The following is a 23,179-nucleotide window of genomic DNA, read 5'->3' as shown; positions in this document are numbered from 1 at the left end:
TTCACACTGATTTGTGTGGACCCATGTCAACACCTTCTCTAGGGGGATTGTTCAACTATTTGACCTTCATTGATGATTATTCTAGAAAAACTTGGATATACTTCCTAAAATTTAAAGAATCTAATGAAGTTTTACAAAAGCTCAAAGAATTTAAAGCTCTAATGGAAAATCATACTGGAAAGAAAATAAAAACTTTAACATCAGATAATGGAGGTGAATACACTTCTGACATCTTCAAAGAATTATGTATTTCTCTTGGGATTAAGAGGGAGATTATAGTACCTTATAATCCTCAATAAAATGAGGTTGCAGAAAGAAAAAATTGAACTATTATAGAAGCAACAAAAGCCATGATTCATGATCAAAATCTGCCTATGTCTTTTTGGGCTGAAGTAGCAAGTACAATAGTATAAATACAAAACAAAAGTCCTCATGTAACATTAGAAAATGAAACTCCCGAAGAAGATTTCACAGGTTACAAACCAGACCTTAGTCATCTAAGAGTTTTTGGTTGTCCAATCTACATTCACATTCCCAAAGAGAAAAGGTCCAATTTAGAACCTTTCGGAAAGCAAGGCATATTGGTTGGTTGCAATGAAACAACTAAGGGATACAAAGTATATATTCGAGGATAAAAGTCTGTTGAAATTAGTAGGGATGTTCTGTTTGATGAAGATATTGCTTTGAAAGCATCCTTAAACAAAGAAGATGAGGAAATTGAAAATCAAAGGGAGTACATCATAGAAGATGATTATAATAATGAGAATCAAAGGGAGAACACTATAGAAGATACTTCAACTAGAAATCTGAGGAAGAGTCTTTCAGAAGAACAAGACACATTTGCACCTAATGCTGAGAATGATGAAATTTTAAATCACAGAAAAAGACCACTATGGCGTAGAAAAATAATTGAAGAGAACAATGTCGACCCAGATGAGATTTCTAGAGAAAATAAGAAAACAAGAAATCACAAATGTTATGTAGCCTTAATAACAGAACTCACAAAAGCAGAGCCAACTAATGTTGAGGAGGCTTTAAAATGTCAAGCATGGAAAGATGAAACATAGAAGAATATCAATCCATTCTAAAAAATGATGTCTGGGATATCGTGCCCAGACCTAAAGACAAATTAGTTGTATCTTCAAAATGGTTGTTTAAAATCAAGTATGCACCTAACGGAAGCATTGAAAAACAAAAGGCCAAATTTGTTGCAAGAGGTTTCCCTCAAAAGGCCAAAATTGACTATGAAGAAACATTTGCTCCAATTGCACACTAACCTCAGTAAGAACGATAATCGCCATTGTTGCATCCAAAGGATGGAAAATATATCAAGTGGATGTAAAGACAACATTCTAAATGGTATCATTGAAGAAGAAGTATATATAGAACAACCTGAAGGATTCACCACACATGACATAAAGCTTTATGTATGCAAATTAAAGAAAGCTCTCTATGGCCTTAAGCAAGCTCCCAGGGCTTGGTATGAGAGGATAGACAGCTATCTCTCCAAGTTAGGATACTCTAAAAATGAAGTTGATCCTAACATATACTTCAACATATCTAACAATGGTATATTAATTCTTCTTCTTTATGTTGATGATTTATTGATGACAATTGCAGACCACCTTATAGCCAAATGCAAACAAGATCTCATAGCTTAATTTGACATGAAGGATCTTGGACTTCTACATTATTTTTTAGGTTTAGAAGTGAGGCAGAAAGAGAAATATATTTTCCTAAACCAAGGAAAATATACTACTAATCTATTGACCAAATTTGGGATGATGGATTGTAAGCCTCTTTCAACTCCAATGGAATCTAACCTTCATAAGCTTAAAAGTGAAGCAGCAGATTCAGAACCTGTAGACACACTCACTACTGTCAAATTGTTGGATCTCTTATGTACCTAGTAAATACATGACCAGATATCTGCTATGCTACAAATGTGTTAAGTCATTTCATGTCTGAACCCAAGAAAATTCATCTAATGGCTGCCCAGCATATTTTAAGATATCTACGAGGAATGATTGGACTCGGACTAAAGTATACAAATACAGAGTTACAACTTCGAGGGTATTCTGATTTAGACTGGGCAAGTAGTTCTATTGATCATAAGAGTACTACAGGATGTTGTTTTAGTCTTGGATCAGCTATGGTATCTTGGTTCAGTAGAAAACAATCAGCAGTTGTTCAAAGATCCACTAAAGCTGAATATATGGCTGCCTCTATGGGAGCACATGAAGCAATATGGCTAAGGAAACTTTTATTTGGATTATTTGGTAAACCTCTAAAACCCACTATAATCTACTGTGACAATCAAAGCTACATTAAACTATCAATTAACCCAATATTCCATAACAAGTCCAAGCACATAGAAATTCCTTACCATTATGTAAGGGACATGGCGGACAGAGATGCTATCAAATTGATCTACATTAGCACTGAAGAACAAAATGCAAACATTTCCACTAACCCTCTTGCAAAGTTGAAAATTGAGTACTTCGAGAACAAACTTGGTATGATTAAACTGTAACCTGAGATTAAAATCTCATATTATATAAATTATTCACGAATATTTAATATTGCAATATTGTGGATGTATTGTAGCATAAGAAATGACAATTTTTTATGCAGACATGATCGCTATTATAAGGTGACGATCTTATTAATAGCTTGACCTGTAATCATGTGTCAATAAATTGATTTGAATACTTGATGACGGATCTATCAAGGTTGACTACATTGATATGAAGTCCCTGTGTATCTTGATACTAGTGTTATCATTGGATCTAGTTTTGAACTAGTTAGAGATTGTGATAACTGCTGTGTTAAAATTGAGGTAGACTGAAGACCTTGTTATCCTCAATTGGTTTCTTGTGCACTCTCAATCCTTTGTTCATCTAAGAGTGAGTGTTAAGATTATACTCTCCTTTGGATTGAAGGTTCAGAATATTGTCTTGAATATTAATATTGTTATACGTACTTGTGAAATTATATATATATATGGTAAATCAGTTTAATATTGAAATCATAATGGTTATCGAATGAATTTTGCAAGTCACCCTTTTGTGATTATTAGTTATGAGGAGTCAAGCCATGGAGGGCCATGACTCCTCGTGGCATATGCTACGGGAGAGTCATGTCCCTCCGTGGACATTGACTCCCATCGTAGGTATTAATATAACCTCAATGACTGCTGTAGAAGACAATCAATCACAAGGCATTATCAACTACCAGCAGTCACATAAACAAATCAAGTTAAATACGTTTCAGTCATTGCATAAGTTAAATCAATTTCCAGTCACAACATATATTCTCAGTCTGAAATAATATATGTGACAGTCATCCGAATATCAAACTGATATAAGAGTTCTGATTTCCTCTATAAAGATCTGTGTATATATTTTTAACAATAGCAATATCACGATTTGGCTTGTTGTGGAAAATATCCCCTACTTATCAATTAATAAGCATAAGGGGCTTTCTAATGAATGGTTCATAAGGCACACCACTTGTTGAAGGTTTTGCAAATGGGATTGCAAGCAGTGCGGACTTAACCATGGAGGAAACTCTGTAGTTAAGCGCACTCAAGTTGGAGTACTACTGGGATGGGTGGCCTCCTAGGAAGTCCCAGTGTTTCACCTCTATGAGCATCACCTAGATGCAATGAGTGTTAAGTGTTCCATTCATTGTCATGAGAACTGGGTTTTTGTGAACCACTACTCATGAAACATGGGTAAATGAGTTTGACTCAAAAAACTTATCAATTGAATCCTCGTAGCAATTTCACAATTTCACCTGTTGTGGAAAATATCTCCTATTTATCAATTGATGAGCTTAAGGTGCTTTCTAATGAATGGTTGATACGGTACAATATTTTTTGAAGTTTTTGCAAATGGAGTTGCAAGCAAAGTGAGTTTAACCATGGAGGAAACTTTGTAGTTAAGTGTGCTTGAGTTGTAGTACTGGGATGGGTGACCTCCCGGGATGGGACGATCTCCCGGGAAGTCCCGTTACTTCACCTCTATGAGCATCACCTAGATGCAATGAGTGCTAACTGTTCAATTCATTCTCATGAGAAATGGGTTCATGTGAACTACTACTCATGAAACATGGATCAATGAGTTTGACTCAAAAAACTATACAATTGAATCCTGGTAGCAATATCATAATTTGACTTGATGTGGAAAATATCCCCTACTTATCAATAACCATACAATTAATATAAATAACTTTAGAAGTCAATACATGAATAGGATCTGGAGTCTGGACAGAAACACTTCTAATGCAACCCAATGTACACTTTAGCATGTTCAGGAATAGAATTTGACAATGGAAGAAACATCTACACACCGTGTAAAAGACCTCTGCATAACCTAGAAAACTTCAACATAGCACAATTCACCCATCAATTTGCGTTAAGGTTTCTTTGCTAAAAATATTCAAAGAACATGTTCTTGATATGCACTATGTGCTAGATTCTGTTACATATATTAGATACAAAAGTCACAAACAAGTCAAAGAAATAAGATATTCACTTGACAATTGTATATAAAAAAGATCAATGTTTCAAACAAACCAACAAATTTTCCATTAATTGCGATTTACTGGTAAGTTGAAGCACTTGCAGCAACCGGACATCAGGTTCAAGAACTGATGAACATGCTTCCTGAGTTAAGACAGTTGATGTGTACACAGTCGCAGTGATATTTATAATAAATTATAATATTAAATAATGGATGTAGAGGCACCTTCCAAAACAAGAGGCTGTTTTTCAAACAGGTAAAAAATAACCATTAAATGTCAAAAGTTAGTAATCTGTTTGCTCCCTCTGCACCCATCACAACCAAAAAGTTGTTTCAACAGCTAAACTTATTCATAAATCCTGTGCTTATTGTAATGTTTCTTTAAAAGAAAAGGAGTTTCGTACACCTCAATTTGATTATAGAGAAAAAATACATATCCCGTATTATTTGCACAACAGACAATTATTCCAAGCATGTATACATTCAGTAACATAAGGATCATAGCTGATTTCTCAACTGACATTAAAAAAAATCAGTTTGCTGGGGGAGAAGCACTTATAAAATCTTCTCCCTTTATAAGGTCCAACAATATTAATTAAAAAAAATTATGTACATGATTACATAAAGGTAGATGTCATCATAATCATTCAAATAATATAAACAACATAACTATTTATAGTTCTTGTGTATTTCTTTCCACATTAAGCATTTTTTAAGACAAGAAAGTAATTGGTAAGTTCTCCTCTATGAAATTCGTTATCTTGTCATGGGAAAGAAAAGTGACAATATTTGTCTAGTGCTAGAAACTTCTAAAAATACTGAACAAAGTACTGTACCCAACAAAAAAAAAGAATTGCTAACTTCTCTTTTTGGACAAGTCTGGCTACCATGCTTTAGTTTAATTGACAGGAACATATCTGCCATTTAAAAAAGAGATGGACGTTTTCAACCATTGAGATGCTGAAACACAAAACCAGTTTAAAATTGAGATTTTCTTATAGGGAAACATACTTCTTCACGAATCATATTTAGTCGGGGAGCATTACGTCGTTGGATGCCTCCTGCCTGTAGATATATAAAAATAGCATATTTATATTTTATAATGCAAACAGAAAACATACAAGACTAATTAGAAATTCTCAAAAATGCCACCACTTAGCTATACATTAACACCATAGCTGAGGAATTATATGCATTGAACGTGATACAATATAAGATCCAACACTTCACCCTACATATAACTTGAAATTGAAGGATGATGTCTACTAGTTATCCTCTTATGTAATGAAGTTCATGAACATCAGAAGACAAATACATGATAACTTATAACAATGAATAGGATGCCTGAATGTCTCACTATGTGCTGTTATGCATAAGGACTTACTATTTCATAATTATCATCTTTAAGTGCTGCATAGACTACATGTGAAAACAAAAAAAATTTACTTAAGAACAAAGACATATGGATGGATGTAAGTAGTTTCAACTCAAAAGCATACAAAATAAGTTGAACAATCCCATTGTCGGCAAACAAAAAACCTAATTCATCCACAGTTCTTGGGCAATCACCATCTCAGAATGCTTCAATTGTTTATGCATGTACACATGTCTACTTGCAAAAATCCAATCCTTGATAAGCTTCAAAATGCTTTTGACAGCACTCTTTCTTATTTGACAAGATTAAAAATCCGTGGAGACATTTTACATGTTAATATGCCTTTTTAATACTGTAATGCCTCAAGTGAAAAAGTGACTGCCAGTTTAGTGTAAGGAATTTTATGCATTTCTATAACCAGAAATGTATTTATTTCAGCTGATTATGAATAGTTTTAGACCTAATGACTCACAAGACACCTTTGGGGTCTCAAGGACACGGATCTCAGTCAACCTCATCTTTTTCACCCTGTGATACAATGTGACATCTATGTAGAGAAAAAACTCAAACCACAAGCAAGCAAATTTAAAGACCAGGAAAAACTATAAAATAATAAAACCTACAAACTAAGTTACCTGTCCTTCATTAAGAATAACATGATAGTAAACTGAAACATAAACAGATGTCTCAAGTGTAGTTTTGTGTGAACATTTCAAAATAGTGATCAAACTGGAAGAGATCTGTAAAACATTTGAAAATATAAAAATAGATGCACCAAAAGTTTCCTCTATGAGATATATGATCTCCACTTACCTGACCATACCGGAATATTCTTTTTAATGCTTCATCTAAGTGTTGTTCATCTCCATAGCGGAACCTTGTAACATCTTTTCGTACCTAAGAATTATTGAAGTATTGAGTTTTAGTCATGATGTGTGGTTTAAAAAAACAGATCTAAGCTACAAAACATTTGGATCTAATGTGTTCATCAAAACTTACAAATAGATCATCATTTACTTATCAAATTATCCAGGAATTATGGATCTCACATACCATTAAAGATTATGACAAAAAAATTATAATTGTTAGTCAGTGTACTTTAGAAAGAAAATAAGGAAAGAAAATGAAACATAATAATGTCCACAAATGAGCAAAAAATGATCAACAGATCTGGGACATACAGAAGATAAAAAAAGCTAACGACTAGGACAAAAAAAGGATTACACTCAATATGATATCAGGAGTTCAAAGGTACAGTATGGCTATCAATTAAAGAATGTTATTCTACAAACAGTACTTCAATAGAGGATCAATAACAATGTGATATATATGACAGAGAGTTCAACATCTAATGGTGGCATTGACGTCAGCCCAAAATGCATATCTAGTGAACCGAATGTAACTCTTAACAAGGGAAAATTGCATATGATCAGAGCATAATTTTATTCTTAAAATGATATGATATGACTAAAGCACAATTATATTCTACAATAATAGGTTGAAAATTTGCATATATCTGCTCCAGGAAAGTTTTAAGAAAAGAAATGAATCCATGCAAAAGACTGATACTTTTAGGAAGATGAAAAAAATTAAGCCATGCAAATGCATAGTTACTAGAAGACTCATGCATAGTTACTACGAGACTCATACCCTGATGATTGATAGTTATCTCCAATATCAGGAATGCATCCCCGTCTTAAAGACTCGTATGGTAATTTCTCCAAACATTAGGAGACTGCAGATGAAGTTTGTTTTCATCTCTAGTCTTCTAGAAACATCCCTTAATATTGGGACACCTCCTATAGAGGGTACTTAGAGACATACTATGCCTTCCAAAAGTGCTGATATGAGGTTTAAAAGAACTAAAGAAATACATTAATAGACTTGTAATTTTCTACTTTCTGCGTGATATTTTACAAACTTTTTGTAGCAGAAAATTTTCTTGTCAACTCCCAAATAGGCAATAATGTGAAGAGAAACAATAATAGAGCTTAACATATATATGCATCAAGTATTTATCGATTGATAGAAAATATAATCATCTCCACAACCCCCGGACCATGCTTTTAAAATTATGGCATTTTTTTCCCCATCTCTGTCTGCCATCAACAGGTAATTATGGTTTAAAACTTAATTTTCTATATCATGATGATGATTATGCATATAATTGATCTTTGCTTTCATCCATGTCAATTGGAAAACTTAAATGTTAATTTCTAAATTTTACAATTTTCATATTTTACATTCTTTATAGTTTCGTATGCGTTGAATGATTATATCGTTCTAAATTTAAATTATATGTAAATATTTTTTCCACTTTTTTGTACTCCCAAGTATCCATCTCCAATTTTTTTGAAAATATGCATCCCTCTCTCACATACCAGTTCCTTGTCTCCAACTCCTGTTAATTGTCTGCAGATGCAAGAATTCAATAAAAACAATTAAGCAATTACAGAGTTCTTTTAAGGAAGTCTATCAGCAGACATTGTCTAAATATTAGGAGAGGAATTTGTTACCTTTTATATAAAAGAGCTTACTGTAATCAGGGGTTTTTATTTATGCAAATTTGTCCAGTTTGTTGGATCGGCACATGAAATATGGATATTGGCTTGTTTTTCACAAACGTGAGTGGCTAGGTTGAGTGCTTAAGTTTTACTGTTTATAAGAGGTCTCTAAGAGACCAAATTTTCTTATTTATAATTTTTATGATGGAAAGTTCAATATTATAAGAGATTAATAGTTAGGGCTTATGAGACATTCATATTCATATTTTCCACATGATTCCTGAAATTTTAGATTTTGTTTTGATTATAGTTAATTTTAAGAAATGTATTCTAGTAGAGACCTGTTTACCCCTTTCTAACACAAACCTGATTCAGAACTGGAGTGGCCTTTGTTTCACGTAATGCAATGGCATCAGAGTATGAAATACAAGACACCGGCTTGAGCTCTGCATACTGTAAGACATTGGAAAAATGCAATAAAGATTAGATAAACATGTTCTTCAGCCTTGTGTCACTCATTAATTTAAGCATGCACATTTACAACACATAATGAAACAAATTGTTGAAATCTAATTAATTAAAAACTTCAAAGGGCTTAAAAATGAAGGCATAAACAAGAAATTAGAAAATTTATCACAAAACAACACATCTAAAAGAATCGGTGATTTTTTTCAGAATACATTCCTTGCCAAGTAATTCCATACCCTCCCTACATTCTCAAGATTGTCAACTTGCCAACTAACAACATATTTCATTAGATTCAAATGTTATCATTCAAACAATATGAAAGCTCAAATTTAAAAACCACTGACTTGGGAGACTGGATCAGGGAATTTTTTTTGAAAAATCTATAACTATAATATGTAAAGGAAGTTGAACATTCTACAATTTAAAATAACAGAGAAGTGTTGAAAACACCATGTATAAGAGATATTTGAAAAAGGAAGGTACATCATTATTGACAGTTTGATCAAAATAAAGACTCTTGAATATGAAACAATGAACAACATAACACAACCATTATCTAACTGCTACTGGTATTGAAGAGTTTAAGAGAATATTGTGACATATAATAGGATTAGATTTTACAGTGACATGTGAAATATTGTAGGATTTATGTGTGCCTTTGTAGAACAGCATTTTTAATATATATATGAAAGAACAAACAAATTGAAGGCATTTTTGCAATTCTAGAAGCTTATTCATATAAGAGATTAACCCAAATAAAACTACCATATGAGAGCATTTATTGGATCTTCTAGAGACAGGAGGATTTCTCATACAATATGCAAACTACACTAGTAATATATGTATGCATTTCAATTAACCCCCAGGTAACATGAGATTTTATTTCTTCCAGGCCACTAGAAATTACTCTTCTTTTAGGGAAATCCCGGAGACAAACCACTGAATATCCAACAATACACATTAGAATTATAGTCAATGCGCAAAGATAGGACTCATATCTAAAGGCATATGCAACTGAGGATTGCTTCAATTTACTGGATTTAACAACCAATCATTCTGGACAGAATCTAGCATATACATGCATGGAGCATTAGTCAAGTTGACAGCATTTTTACCATTGACCAGGATAGGATGAATCATTGTAATCGGATTCACACATCCATATATCAGCATATAATTTCATTTTCTAGTGGATTGCAATCAGATAAAAAAACACATTTGATCATTTGAAGACTTTCCTTCTAATCAAGAGAGCAGTCAACCAATTGAAATCATTATGATAGGCTCAAGTTTCAATAATTGTTTGCATGGCATGATAGACTATATATGTGTCTGTACATGTAACTGTAAGACTATATGTATATGTTTATATGTGCATATATGTAGGTGTGTATATATGTGTATGTATATATAACATCTACACACATTAAGATACAGTCAATATTTACATTTAAATTCATGAAAAATATTAATGCCCAAGTAAACAACAAATTTCAAGACACCCCATGATTGAAAGAAATAGATACATGTCAGACAAAAGGAGAAGAAGAAAAAGCATCCAGCCAAAAAAATCAGTATTTTATTTGGTCACACAGTGGAATATCTAAGCTAAAGCACAAAAGCTAGAACAACACAACAAATGTTGCTATGTTATATATAAGATGATCAAAGTAAATTGACATGAAGTAAATCACTAATAGGAAGGCTAGAATTGCGCAACTATGCATGATCAAGTAACTAAGATTTACCTTTAGAGCCATGCCTATAATTGCCAATGGGAACCCATATGTCAGCATTAGTGCAGACCACTCTGATCCTGGAAAAATGTTGAAGTAAGCTCCAAAGCCATACCTGTAATTTTAATTTAAAAAGAAGAAATGTAAAGCATCAAGCATAATAACATCTACAAATAAAAGACTGAACTAGACAAAGGAGCACTTACGAAAGTAAAGAAGTGCCCGCTATTAATCCAACGACACCGAAAGATACCTAGATATCAGAAAAAACAATTAGAAGATAACTTTGAATCCTTAAAATTAATAATGTCATAAATCACATCACTTGCTAACTTTAAGCGAAATATACAATCAAAACTCACACAAGTAGAAGGTAAGCAATGAAATTTGTGTATACGCCCAATTCAATTTGCTATTTATGTGAATTTTTTTTTCTAGTTTCACATTGTTACTTATGAAGAAACCTCATATATCTGTGGCGCTAATGTGCTATCCAGTGCGTACACTGCATAGGCTAGCCTTTCTATAAATGTTACACAAACTAAGACATGAAAATGCATCCATTTTTTGTTCAAGTTGCATGAATCACTAGAAAGTCTTTTCAGCAGCATCAGATTGACATTTTATTTGGTTATTGATATGGTCAATGTCTAGAATTCAACATTAGAAGTGCACTATTTCAGTTTTAAAGCCTTTGGATAAATAAATATACCGCCCATGATATGTGCAAAGCATAAAAAATTATTCTGCATGAAAGATATGTAATTTTGCTAGGTCAGTGTACTTGACCTACTGAAGAATTATGATAGGTTAAATGTTATAATCAGTAAACATTACATTACAACACTAACACCATGATATAAATATTACAATGGAATTAATAAAATAAAAATATGGCAACTTAATGCAAAACCTAAAAGTAAAACTAAACATCCAAGTAAAAGTACAACAAAGGACCGTGACATAGTAAATTGGGGAGGAAAATGATGCCACTTGTCTTTCATTCAGATCAGCTCTTGCATGCAAACCATTCTGTTACATAAATATCTTGTTTTTCGGGATTTCTTGCCATTCTATCAAGCAAGAATTTCAGGAGATAGAGTTCTGACAAGAGTTACCAGTGCATCTAATAGACTAGTAGTTTTTTGCTGCCTGTATGAACTAAGGAGGGCAAACCAGAGCCCAAGGCAAGAGTCATGTTTTTCAGTTAGTGACAATCAGTCATTGCTAGAGGGCCTTTAATAGCAAGCCAGATAGCTTTCTCTGTTGGCAGAGATAGAAGGTTTTAGTTATGGCATACTGGTGAGAGTTTATTGTAGCAGTTATCCTGGTATATGTATTCTTCTTTTAAAGTTTAATCATTTTCATCATTGACATGCAATACACTTGGCAGATGGAAGTGGGTTTGAAGAGCACTACGGCTTGAAGGGGAATCCTAGAGAAAGCTGAAGGTTCTCTCCTAATTTCCCATGCTTGAACTAAATCTGATGACAACTTGTGAGGTAATGAATGATATTGTCTTATATCATTGTTATGTAATGCCACTCCTATTGTATAAATTTGTTTCACGAACATAATGTTTTAAAATCTGCTGCACATTAAACAATGAGACCTACTGTTGAGCTATAAGGTTTTCACTTTCTATTATTTTCTCAAGCCTCTTCCTAAGGAGATCCCAAGAGCTAAATATCGGTGTCAAAAGTTTTCTCAATAGGCATTGAAACAAAGCTGCCGAGTGCAAAGAAAAAGCTTACTGCCAGAACAAAGAGCAGCAAATCCTCAATAGAACAATCTCAAAAAAATAATGCCAACGCAAATCTGCGAAGCCCTGGGGGAAGAAATTGGAAGCAGATCGGGGAAATAACTATTCCTCAAGCACTAATTATTGCTACAAGCTAAGTTAACGATTCTGGTTCTGATGCTGATGCAGGTGCAGGTGCAGGGTGCTGATGCGTGGATGTGTGGATTTTTTTTTGGGGGGATTTTGGATGCGTTTGGGTGCTTCCATACATAAGTATATATATTTTTTAATATATATATGTGTGTGTGTGTGTGTGTGTGTGTGTGTGTGTGTGTGTAAAGTTGTCAACTATAATTTAAATACAAGAAATATTAAATATACAAAAATAAACCATTTATTGAATCATTATCATTATCAAATTGAAATAATAGTAATGTCTAATTAGTAAATTACTCAAGTTCAAGATTCCAATGCAATTCAAATTACAAAATCAAAACATAGTTCATGGTTCAATGTTGATCAATCAAGAGTCAAGGTTCAAGATTCACAAATCACATTAAGTCATTCAGAATCAGAAGGATTCTCAAAAAAATCCACATTCTCATCACAATAAGATCCTAAAGTGTTGCATTTAAGTCTGCAGATTCAAGGGCTACATCCCAAAGCTTGGTTGACCTTTCCTTGTATTCATCCTCCTTACGTGACAAAAGACCCAAGTTGGTATGTATATAAACCAAGTCCTCAGCTTTCTTTGAGCCCAACTGGTTGAGCTTCACTGAATGGATATAGGAGTATGTACTCCAATTCCGTTCAGTAGAAGAACATGCAACCTGAATAGTGTTCATAAAAATTTAAAATTTTAAAATTAAACATGCAAATGTGGAATGAAAAGAAAATTAGAGAATGTTAAACACTAAATTGTAGAATACAATTGCTAAATAAATAAATAAATGAACACTTACTTGTGAGAGGATCTTGATTGCAAGAGGTTGTAGATGCTTGAATGGTTGACCATACATGTACCACCATGTGATAGCTCCCATGTCATTTTGGTCCTTTATTGCATATGGAGTAAGTTTTGATCCTGAAGCAAATAAGCCAAATTCTTGCCTCACCTTTTTATGCATTTCATCATCTGGGAAGAGTCTTGCAAATGCAATGTAGCACCTAGTAGCAATTTCTTCATCCGCCTGGTGCAATTCTATCCGGCATAGCAAGTATTTCCTAGCTATAGTACCTTGGAGATAAGGCACGTGCAAGGAGGTGCAATGGGGTAGTCATCCTCTCCCAACGATTATGAATGATATCCTCCACCTTTTTGCACAGGGCTTCACATTCAAGAGGATTAGTCTCATGTGCTTGTATGGAAAGCTTTCCCTTTTCTACCATGGTGTCCATGCCATCATACACATCCCCCGAGCAAGGTGCATCTGTATCGACAAAGTGTAGCATAGTCATGATAGGCTCAGTGAAATCCAATACAAATTGCACACAAGCCCATCAATGCTCATCTAAGATCATACCCCTGACCTTCAAGGTTCTCTTTGATTTTGAAACCTTCCATATAGCCCATCGGTTACAAATAACCATTTGGCCCAATGTTGATTGCACCTTGAGGAGTCGTTTCAGAACAACAATATGAGATGCAAATCTAGTCTCAGCAACCTATAAGCAAGTTGACAATATGACATCAAATATAAAACGAAGTTATAAACAAGAAATTTGATATTGAACATGAATATGAAACTTATTCAAAATAAATAAATAAATGAAAGTAAGTAATTACAATTTTAAATCTACCTTCAACAACTCCAACTTGGAGAATGATCTAAATATAGATTGTGACGTGGTGGTTTGTAACAAACATTTGTATCTCCTCTCCCTCTTGGTATATTTGCTTCATCCAATCCATTTGAGTGCCAATTTGTTGCATGATCAAGTTGAGAGAGTGTACGGTGCATGGTGTCCAAAAAATATGGTCATATCGAGACTCAACCAAAGCACCTGCACCCCTACAATTCGTAGCATTATCTGTGACCACTTGGACCACATTCTCACTACCCGCCATCTCTATTGCCTCAATGAGAATTCTAGAAATGAATTGTGAATCCTTAACTTGTCCTTCACAATCAATAGCCCTCAAAAACATTGCCCCTTTGGGGGACATTGCAATCACATTTATCAATGGTCGGTTTCTTATGTCTTTCCATCCATCAGACACAATAGTTATGCCGGACGTTTTCCAAGATGTCCTAATTGGTTGAAGTGCTTTGTCTATAGAAATCTTTTCTTTTTGCAAAAGAGTAGTACGCACCTTTTCATACCCGAGCTAATGTAATCAGTTGGTGCTCTAAGGATGGCTGCAACCATTTCCTTCCAATATGGCGATCTTACCAAATTGAAAGGAAGACCATTGGCATAAAGGCAACGTGCAATTGCTTCATCAGCAATCTCTCTTGCCTCCATTTTGAATGCTTGATCCAACGAACCTCTTTTGTGGGTAATAACTTCTACTTCATCCTCCTCCTCTCTCACTTCCAAGAATGGATGTTTGGAGGATGCAACATGATCAATGGGCACATTCACTTTGCTCTTTGTAGATAAAGATTTGTACAAACTTGTTTTTTATTTGCTCACAAGACGATCAGCAGCCTCTTGTTCTTTTCGAATCCAGCTAACTGTGCATCACTCAACCTTTTTCCATCTTTACTTCCCTTGCACAATGCTATTCCTTTACCAGTAGAGCCCATAAAATGAGCTTTGACCCAAGAATATGAGTTGTTGAATGGTTTACTATGACATATATTGCATCTCGAAATGTATAACCCACCTCCGGAAACCTGCGATGATCTTGTGGTGTGTCTCCATAACATCCATTCTTGCACAATAGAAACTATGAATCTAATAAGAAAATAAAAAAATTAACTTAGAAATGTTTAAAAAAACATTGAACATGAAACATACAAGTGCAAATATACAATACAAAAATGCTAAAAAAAGATGGCTGCACTTATTCCTTCATTTCTTTATAAAAAAAAAAAGAAATATCTTGAAATTTTCTTCTAAAACTTGAAAAATTCATGAAGATCTAAAAAAAATCACTAAAAAAGCTCATGAAATGGATTGAATGCTTACCTTAGATGCTTAATCGTCCTTTGCGGAAGCTCAGTAGACATCCTACGAATGATCCTCTTCAAGACTAATGACCTTGCTTTCAGAATGTCACAATGGAGACCAAATGAGAAGAGAGCCCAACTAAAACAAAATGGGAAGAATGGGCAATGAATGGCCTCTTTTAGGGCCGTTTTAGGGTTGTGAGGCAAATAAGAGGAAAAAAAACAATAAAAAAATATTTAAAGCACATGTTCTACTAAGTTACTTTAGTGGTTGCCACTGAAAACAACCGGATGCTCATGGGATGCTCTCCGGAGCACCCCGTGCACATCCGCAGGAGAAGATGGTGCTTCCTGACAACACCCCCCACACATCCACTGGCATCCGCGCACCAGTCCGCATCCACATCCCCCTTCAGGCCAGACGCATCGGTAACTTAGGCTACAAGTTACATAAATTACCCAATAAGAAAGAAGATAAAGCTAAGGAGACCAAAACAGCTTGATCAACTGGTATTTTTTTCCATTTTTCCAATTGGACTCTTTAGTTTGTAAAGATTTCTACAGCTTTCTAATTATCTTGGTAACACACTAGCTATTTCACTAACTTATACCTTAAAAACACGAGACTTCGAGTCCATGATCTATCCTTGACAATGGATGGCTTTTGCGCCTGCAATGGTTGCAAGCTACGACTTGCGTGCCCAACACACTTGTGATCCTGTGTAGCTTGTTGGTCAGGCTTCCTTACGGCAGTTGGAGATTTTTGCATAGTTGGGAGGGGGTGTCATCATGTTCAAGAGAGAGTTTGTTGTTGCGGGACTTGGAGGCCATCTTATTCACAAATCTTATTCACAACCTGGGTCCTGTGCAGGTGTTTGAAGGTCCCTGGGGATCGTGGGTTTCTACCTCGTCCCACTCCATTTTCATTAGGGGTTGGTTAGTGCATGCATGGAGAATTGAAGAACTGTTGTTTCTTAGGTATCTAGGGATTCGAAGATGGCTGAACCGTCTCTTTTATTGCATGACTGTGGTGAGCAATTGGATAGGTCTGAATCCAAAGGGGATGGCACCTCCTTAACAAGTACACTTCGAATCATAAATGTAAATGGATGTTTGGAGAGGTCTAAAGATCTACCGGTTTTAGTGATTCAACTCAAGAAAGTATCGGAAGACATTGAATATTGGCATAATCATACCCTTATTTGCAAGCGTTTGGGTCTACGTCTTTCACTACCTGTGTTGGAATCCCAGGCACACTATGCTTGGAATCCTAAATGGGACATGGAGATTCTTCTTGCAGCCAATAACTATTTTCTAGTGATTTTTTCGAATATGTCAGATAGGAATAGGGCTTTCAAAGGTGGCCTTACTTTTTCAACCAGGGGGGCTCTTTATTAAGCCTTGGCACATAGGCTTTAACTCGGCCAAGGAAATTCCTTCTCAAGTACCTGTGTGGGTTCGATTGCCGAGGCTTCCTCTAGAATCCTAGAGGGAAGATATTCTACACTCAATTTCACTGCTTGGAATCCCAGTGGGTTCAGCCTCTCAAACCCAAGATCGCAAGGAAATCTGTTATGCTCATATTTGTGTTGAGGTTGATTTAAATAATCCTTTACCAAATTCTATGCAAATTTGTTTGGGAAATTCTTCTTGGATCCAACAGCTAGATTACGAGACTCTACCATTTAGGTGTCGATTGTGTCATGAATATGGTCATCTTCAGCGCAGATGCCCAAAAACAATTCTTCTCCCTTTGTAGTTGTTGGTTCTCCTTCAACTTCTAAGGAGGAAAACGAGAAGGCCCCTATGGCTACAAGGCCTACAGATAAGGAGGGTTTTATCCCTATCAAATCCTGTAACAAAGGCAAAGGAAAGAAGAGAACCTGGTTGGATAGATAAAATGACAGCACCTTTCACAAGTTTGATGTTCTTGATGAATTGGTTTATGAGGAAGGGATTCTAGTTGACCTTTCTTGAAGGATTAAGATTCAGTGTGAAGTGCACAATGTTAGCACAAGGAAAGAGGGTCAGCCCCTACCTTTGGGAGAGCAGCAAGATAGTCAATGGGTGTCAGATATGTCTCCTCAGGTTTAGGATAACATTGTTTAGGGAGACTTACAAGCTTCTGTGGGTACCATGGTGGTGTCCTTGGTTCCTTTGGCATCTAAAGGAACCTCATAACCTAGGAAGGGTAACAAAGCCTTTCCTACCTTGGGTCTACAACAAAAAACATTTAAAAAGGGACCTTTGGACAAACCTCCTAAAATTGGTAGAAAGATTGATCAAGAGAAAGTCAGGATTATGGGTGATACTTTGGTTAGGTTGGGGTCTATTAGATCCATTGATTCCCACTTTTCTCAACCCCATAAATGATTGTGCTCTAATGGAATGTGTGGGATTTGAATAGCATCCCTAGACAAAAGCTTGTTCACAGATTAATTGAAATTCAGTCACCTAATATTGTTTTCATTCAGGAGACTAAACTTTTAGTGGATGGTTTGAATGAGTGTACTCGAATATGGCCTAGGGCTACTGGCAGGGGGTGGGTTCCCAGGGCAATGAGAAAATGCTTCTTTCTTTTGGAATCCGTAGAAGGCCTTCCCCTTATGTTGGATTTCTAGTCAGTTGTCTATTTCCATGTTTGCTTCTAGCTTTGAGACAGGAAAGAGGTACCTCTTCTCCAATATTTATGCTCCTACTGATATCTCAGTAAGTCACATCTTTGGGTTCATATCAATTTTGTTTGGTCCCTTGATCCATTTCTCCCTTGGATTATGGCTGGTAACTTCAACACTGTTACTAGTTTGGATGAGAATCAAGGTGGGTTAGCTAAGTTGAATCCTGCTTCAAATTTACTTAGGGATATTATTGGTTTCTTGAATCTTATTAATGTAAAACCAGCAAATAGTGTTTTTACTTGGAATAACAGGCAGAGTGGTGTTGAGGCCATTTCAGAAAGGCTTGATAAATTTTTGGTATCTTGCTACTGGTGATAGGTGGACCATTTTCTCAGAAATTCTAGACTGGAGAGGTTCTAATCATTGGCTATTAAGTTTTCTTCCATTTCTTACAGGGTCACCAAAAAACCTTCTTTCATATTTCATTTGATGTGGCTTTGGGATCAACTTTAAGGGATCTCATGATGGTATGGTGGTATGAGGGGTTGTTTACCCATGGTATTGCTATGTATACTTTTGGGAAGAGGCTTTAACATGTGAAACACAGGCTTAAGTGGTGGAATAAGCAATGTTTTGGGAACCTTCATGCTCAGAAATTGAATGCTCAATATAAGCTAGATAATGTTACCCGGCAGATCCGTGATCATGGGGTGTCTTCCAATCTGCGCTTAGTGAGTTTGTGGCCCTTAAGGACTTAGAGGAGTGGGAGATTCGTGAGGAGATCTTTTGGTCCCGGGCTGACTGGCTTCAGGAAGGCGAAAGGAACATTGTTTATTTTCATAACTCAGTTAAGGCTTGTAGGTATGAGAATTCTATCTCATCTCGTCTCCTTTGATGGGGCCCAACTATCTTCCAGGCAAGATATTTACAAAGAAGTTGCCAGGTATTTCTCAAATTTGTTCTACAGGGAGGAATCTACAACTATGGCTGAGAAGAGGGCCAACTTGGATTGTATCCCCTCCCTAGTCTCTGCTGAGATGAATGAGGCTCGCTTGTGCCCCATCCTATTATCTGAAGTTGAGAATATTGTGTACAATATGAAAAAAGGTAAGGCCCCTGGCCCAGATGGGTTACCAATTGAGTTTTTTCAGGAATTTTAGGAGATTGTACAATTTGATCTTCTAGAAGTGGTTCAGGAATCCCACGGGAACAAGCATATGCTCAAGTCTATGTATTCCACCTTTTAGCCTTATTCCTAAGAAGGAAGGAGCTAACTGTTTGGCCCAATTCAGTCCCATAGCACAATGTAATGTGATCTATAAGATCCTCACAAAATCGATTGTTGAGCATCTTCAGCCACTTCTGGGTGCTTTGATCTCTATTCAACTTGTTAAAGATGGCCTCTTCTGGATATGTAATGGAGGGTATGATGCTCTATTTTGGTAGTATTCTTGGCATGGCCATCCTCCTATTCTAGCTAGTTTTCCTCAGCTTCAACCCGTTTGCCATATTTTTACTGAGGCTGGGTGAATTAAGGTGGCTCATTTATAGTCTGTTGGATGCATTGGCCAGGGGGAGGTGACTTGCTGGAAGGATCCTTAGAGTGGCCCCTGGGTGGTTCAGAGCAGGAGTAGGCTCTTTTGGTTACAGTCTTGGAGAACAGATTTTGCAGTTCCCTTACTGGGAGAGATACTTTGGCCTGGAGTCCTAGCCTGAAAAGGAAGTTTACTGTTGCTCAAAGTTATGTTGTGCTTGATGGGCGATTGCATGGAGTGGGTGATGCTCCCTGGTGGAAGAAGGTTTGGAACAATTTCTCTTGGCCCAAATGCATTTTTTTTCTTATGGTTGGTTACTTAAAAGAAATGTCTCGCTCGGGAGAATCTCTGAAAGCATGGTTTCCTGGGGCCCTCTATTTGTTCTCTTACTATACATAGTGAGGAGAGCAATTCTCGTATGTTCTTTCTTTGTCCCTATTCTTGAGAGATCTGGCACAGGTGGTGTGAGGCTTGGCAACATGGTTGTATTCATTCCAACTCCTTGACTGAGTTCTGGGAGAGCTTGGGCAGGCCTCCAGCGAGGACATACTTCCTTCTGGTGGCCTGGGCTATTGGGCCCATTTTTATTATATGGAACCTTTGGTTGGAAAGAAATCGTAGGATTTTTTGTGACTCCAAATTGGAGAGTTTTCAGTTGTGGAATAGGATTGTTTGCAGGCCTCAGGAGACTATTTCTACTAAATGTGATATGTCTGAAATTTATTGACCGGGTGATTCTGATATTGTGAGGAACTTGTCTTCGGGGGGTATTAGAGGGCGTTGAAGTGCTGATAAGAGACCCCGACATGTTAAACAAAGGTTTGTTAAAAAAAAAAATTCTTGACAATATCTATGGATTTGGCTATTTAAACTATTTTCTCATCGTCACTTCTCTTCTTTATCTATTAAATAGAAATCAAGCATGATTTGAAACATTGACGAGCAATATTAATTTATTCCGGGATGGTGACCTATGATGGACGGTTTGCCACAATCTTCTGACGAATTGACTGAATTTAACTAAAGGACAAGGTGTGTGTCCGTTTTCTAAAGAATTAGACCTGCAAAATTCATTTTTACCACACCACTAGCTGGGCGGTTTTCCTATTCTCTCGGTGTATCAAGATTAAAAATTTCCCCTCATTCTACAATCTAAATATTGGGTGTTGTAATATCAGTATCATATTTACAAGTTGGCCATAAAATTCACATTGAAGTCCATAACTGTGCGTTTTCGATTTTTTTTGTCTAATTTCAAGAGAACTAACGGTTTGGATGTTGTATAGTTTCAAACTCGCAACCAGCATTAATCCTGGAATCCCTTGCTTGACCATATATACCCAGTTTCATCTCGTGTATCAATATAATGATCTGCAACATCAATTCGCAATATCCTCAATTCAATGAACTATAGCCTATTTACTCAGTTTCATGAAATTAGACAAAACGACACCCAATGTCCTCAATAAGGAAGGTTCGGATATCACTGATCGTCCAAACTAACAATGTAAGGCACGATGTAAATTGATTTAAAAATTCTCCAAACAGTGTTATAATTAATTACCTTGCCGATGGAAAATTCTGAATCTGTAACAATTTGTTTGTCCACCATCGTCGAAGGCTCGGGGCTTGCATCTACCTGACTGGTTGCCCTCACAATCAGAGACCTTCCATAGCTTCCAGTCTTACCAAATTTACATACACATTTATAATTGGCTCTGAGAATTAGTCGTGCACAACTTGGGTGAATGTGTGGTGACTGTAGCAGTGGTTTGTGGGGTAGAAGTAGAAGGGAGGAAGCCATGGTGTTTTGAGATTGTTTCCTGTCTCAGAGTGATTACAGAGAAATATTTATCGGGATCTCCTCGGAAGGTTGCTCAAGGCAGGAGTCAATCCGCTGGAAAGAGATAATGAAGAGAAAAAATGACGCTACATTGCACCAACAAATTCAACGAATTTGAGCTTCTATAATATGTAAGATTATCTCAAATTCAAAAATTGAAAAACGTGGCTAAGCCACTCCCACAGAGTCCATACCCATTGAATTTTCTTGCAAATGTGGACCTCAAAAAAGTCGAAATATAATAAGAGAATGGACAGATTCCTTGATTTTCGAAATCTTCACTCAGTTTGGCCTGAACTCGATTTAATTTAGTTAATAAATAAACTATCCAAAACTTTCATCAAAATGATTTTTTTCTGGAATGTGAAATGTGCTGGCTATTTAATTTAAGTTTTTCCCTTATTAAAATACAACTTGTATATTGATATATAATGAAAAGATTCATGAGAAAATTTATTTTATAAATAGAGGTAAAATTGTGTGATTTCTACGTACATGCATTGCAGATATGTACATGCATTGCAGATTTGTTTGTTATATTTATTGATCTATTGTCCTTACTTCATCTTTGTAATCTATTTTATTTTTCCTATTAGATGTAATTGTTTTGTTGATTTTATTCAATAAAAAAAGTTGATTATGATTTAGATAACTAGTATTTTTATTTATACACATTTATAAGAATTAATCTTAATTCTTAATCTTATCCATTTTTTACCACAACTTTTACTTGCACAATATCCTGATGCCTATTAAAAGTTAATTTGTTCTCTTAATTATATCAAAGAGTCATTGACTCAATATGCTTATGAGGTTTGATAGAAGGGAGATAGTGTCATTATTATGTGGATACTCTAAATTGTAAAAGCAAGGTTTTGTATGGAATTGCATATGAATAATAAAGACAAATCAAAGGCAAATATTTTAGGATTGACATGGATTATATATACAAGTCCAATTTGGATTTGCATTTTTCACAAGTAATATCAATGAGTGAGTGACCAATTTCATTGTAATAGAAGTGGTCCATAATATATGCCAAATTAATAAAAATTCTAAATTATTTTTCTTAGTGTCACTTAATTTCTCACGAACAAATTTATGTTTCTACTCATTTATCACATCTAAATTATAAATTATATCCAAACATATCCATAAACTTTTAAACATTTATTAGTCCCGCCTATCGATAGACAAAGACTATAGTTTTTGAGCCTCTTTTTTCAATAGTTCATGCTTTGGAAACCGTAAAAAGAGTAAAACATTTGTTATATACTATGGTGGTTGAATTAATCTTGATTAAAATGAATTTTCAATAGCAAAATTTCTTATTTTCATTGGTTAGGTTATTTTTTCCTAGCAATCTTTTTATTTTCTTACTCATAAAATTCTGTCGAATATTGAAATTAGAAAGCAGAGACATTGCAAGTGGTGGCAGTGAATGTTGACACATTTCTCCATAAGCGCTTGCATTACCATGTGTATTGTGCATGCACAATACCAGGTAGTGTCCATGAGTTAGATATCTAAGAAGATTCTTAGATTGCTTTGTCTTTACTTCCACCACTTGTATCTCACGTGCATTGAAAATTTTAAAAGCTAGTGAATGTGGTCAAAACCGTATTAGTTGGAAGCATACAACATTCACAAATGTGCTGAAGATTGACTTAGCAACGTCAATGAAAATAAAGTTAAATATTATATTAAAAAAGTGTCA

At 35.4% G+C, this 23,179-nt stretch overlaps 1 protein-coding gene across 1 annotated transcript in view; it reads right to left on the bottom strand.

Moving 5' to 3' along the window:
* Positions 1 to 21,558, bottom strand: part of APE1 (acclimation of photosynthesis to environment) — a 73,108-nt gene extending 51,550 nt beyond the window's left edge. Inside the window, exons 1-6 of the mRNA XM_089833160.1 lie at positions 21,184 to 21,558; positions 10,816 to 10,862; positions 10,622 to 10,724; positions 8,772 to 8,858; positions 6,715 to 6,798; positions 5,538 to 5,591 (exon numbers count right to left, since the gene is read on the bottom strand). Of these exons, the coding sequence (XP_089689286.1) occupies positions 5,538 to 5,591; positions 6,715 to 6,798; positions 8,772 to 8,858; positions 10,622 to 10,724; positions 10,816 to 10,862; positions 21,184 to 21,423 (615 nt within the window). The 5' untranslated portion in view covers positions 21,424 to 21,558. The remainder of the gene's footprint in view (positions 1 to 5,537; positions 5,592 to 6,714; positions 6,799 to 8,771; positions 8,859 to 10,621; positions 10,725 to 10,815; positions 10,863 to 21,183) is intronic.
* Between the last annotated feature and the right edge of the window lie 1,621 nt (positions 21,559 to 23,179).

Source organism: Cupressus sempervirens, chromosome 1, assembly GCF_028749045.1.
Source record: "Cupressus sempervirens isolate cs-2001-9-10 chromosome 1, ASM2874904v1, whole genome shotgun sequence".
NCBI classification, from domain to species: Eukaryota; Viridiplantae; Streptophyta; class Pinopsida; order Cupressales; family Cupressaceae; genus Cupressus; species Cupressus sempervirens.
This window is presented reverse-complemented; position numbering and strand designations above follow the sequence as displayed.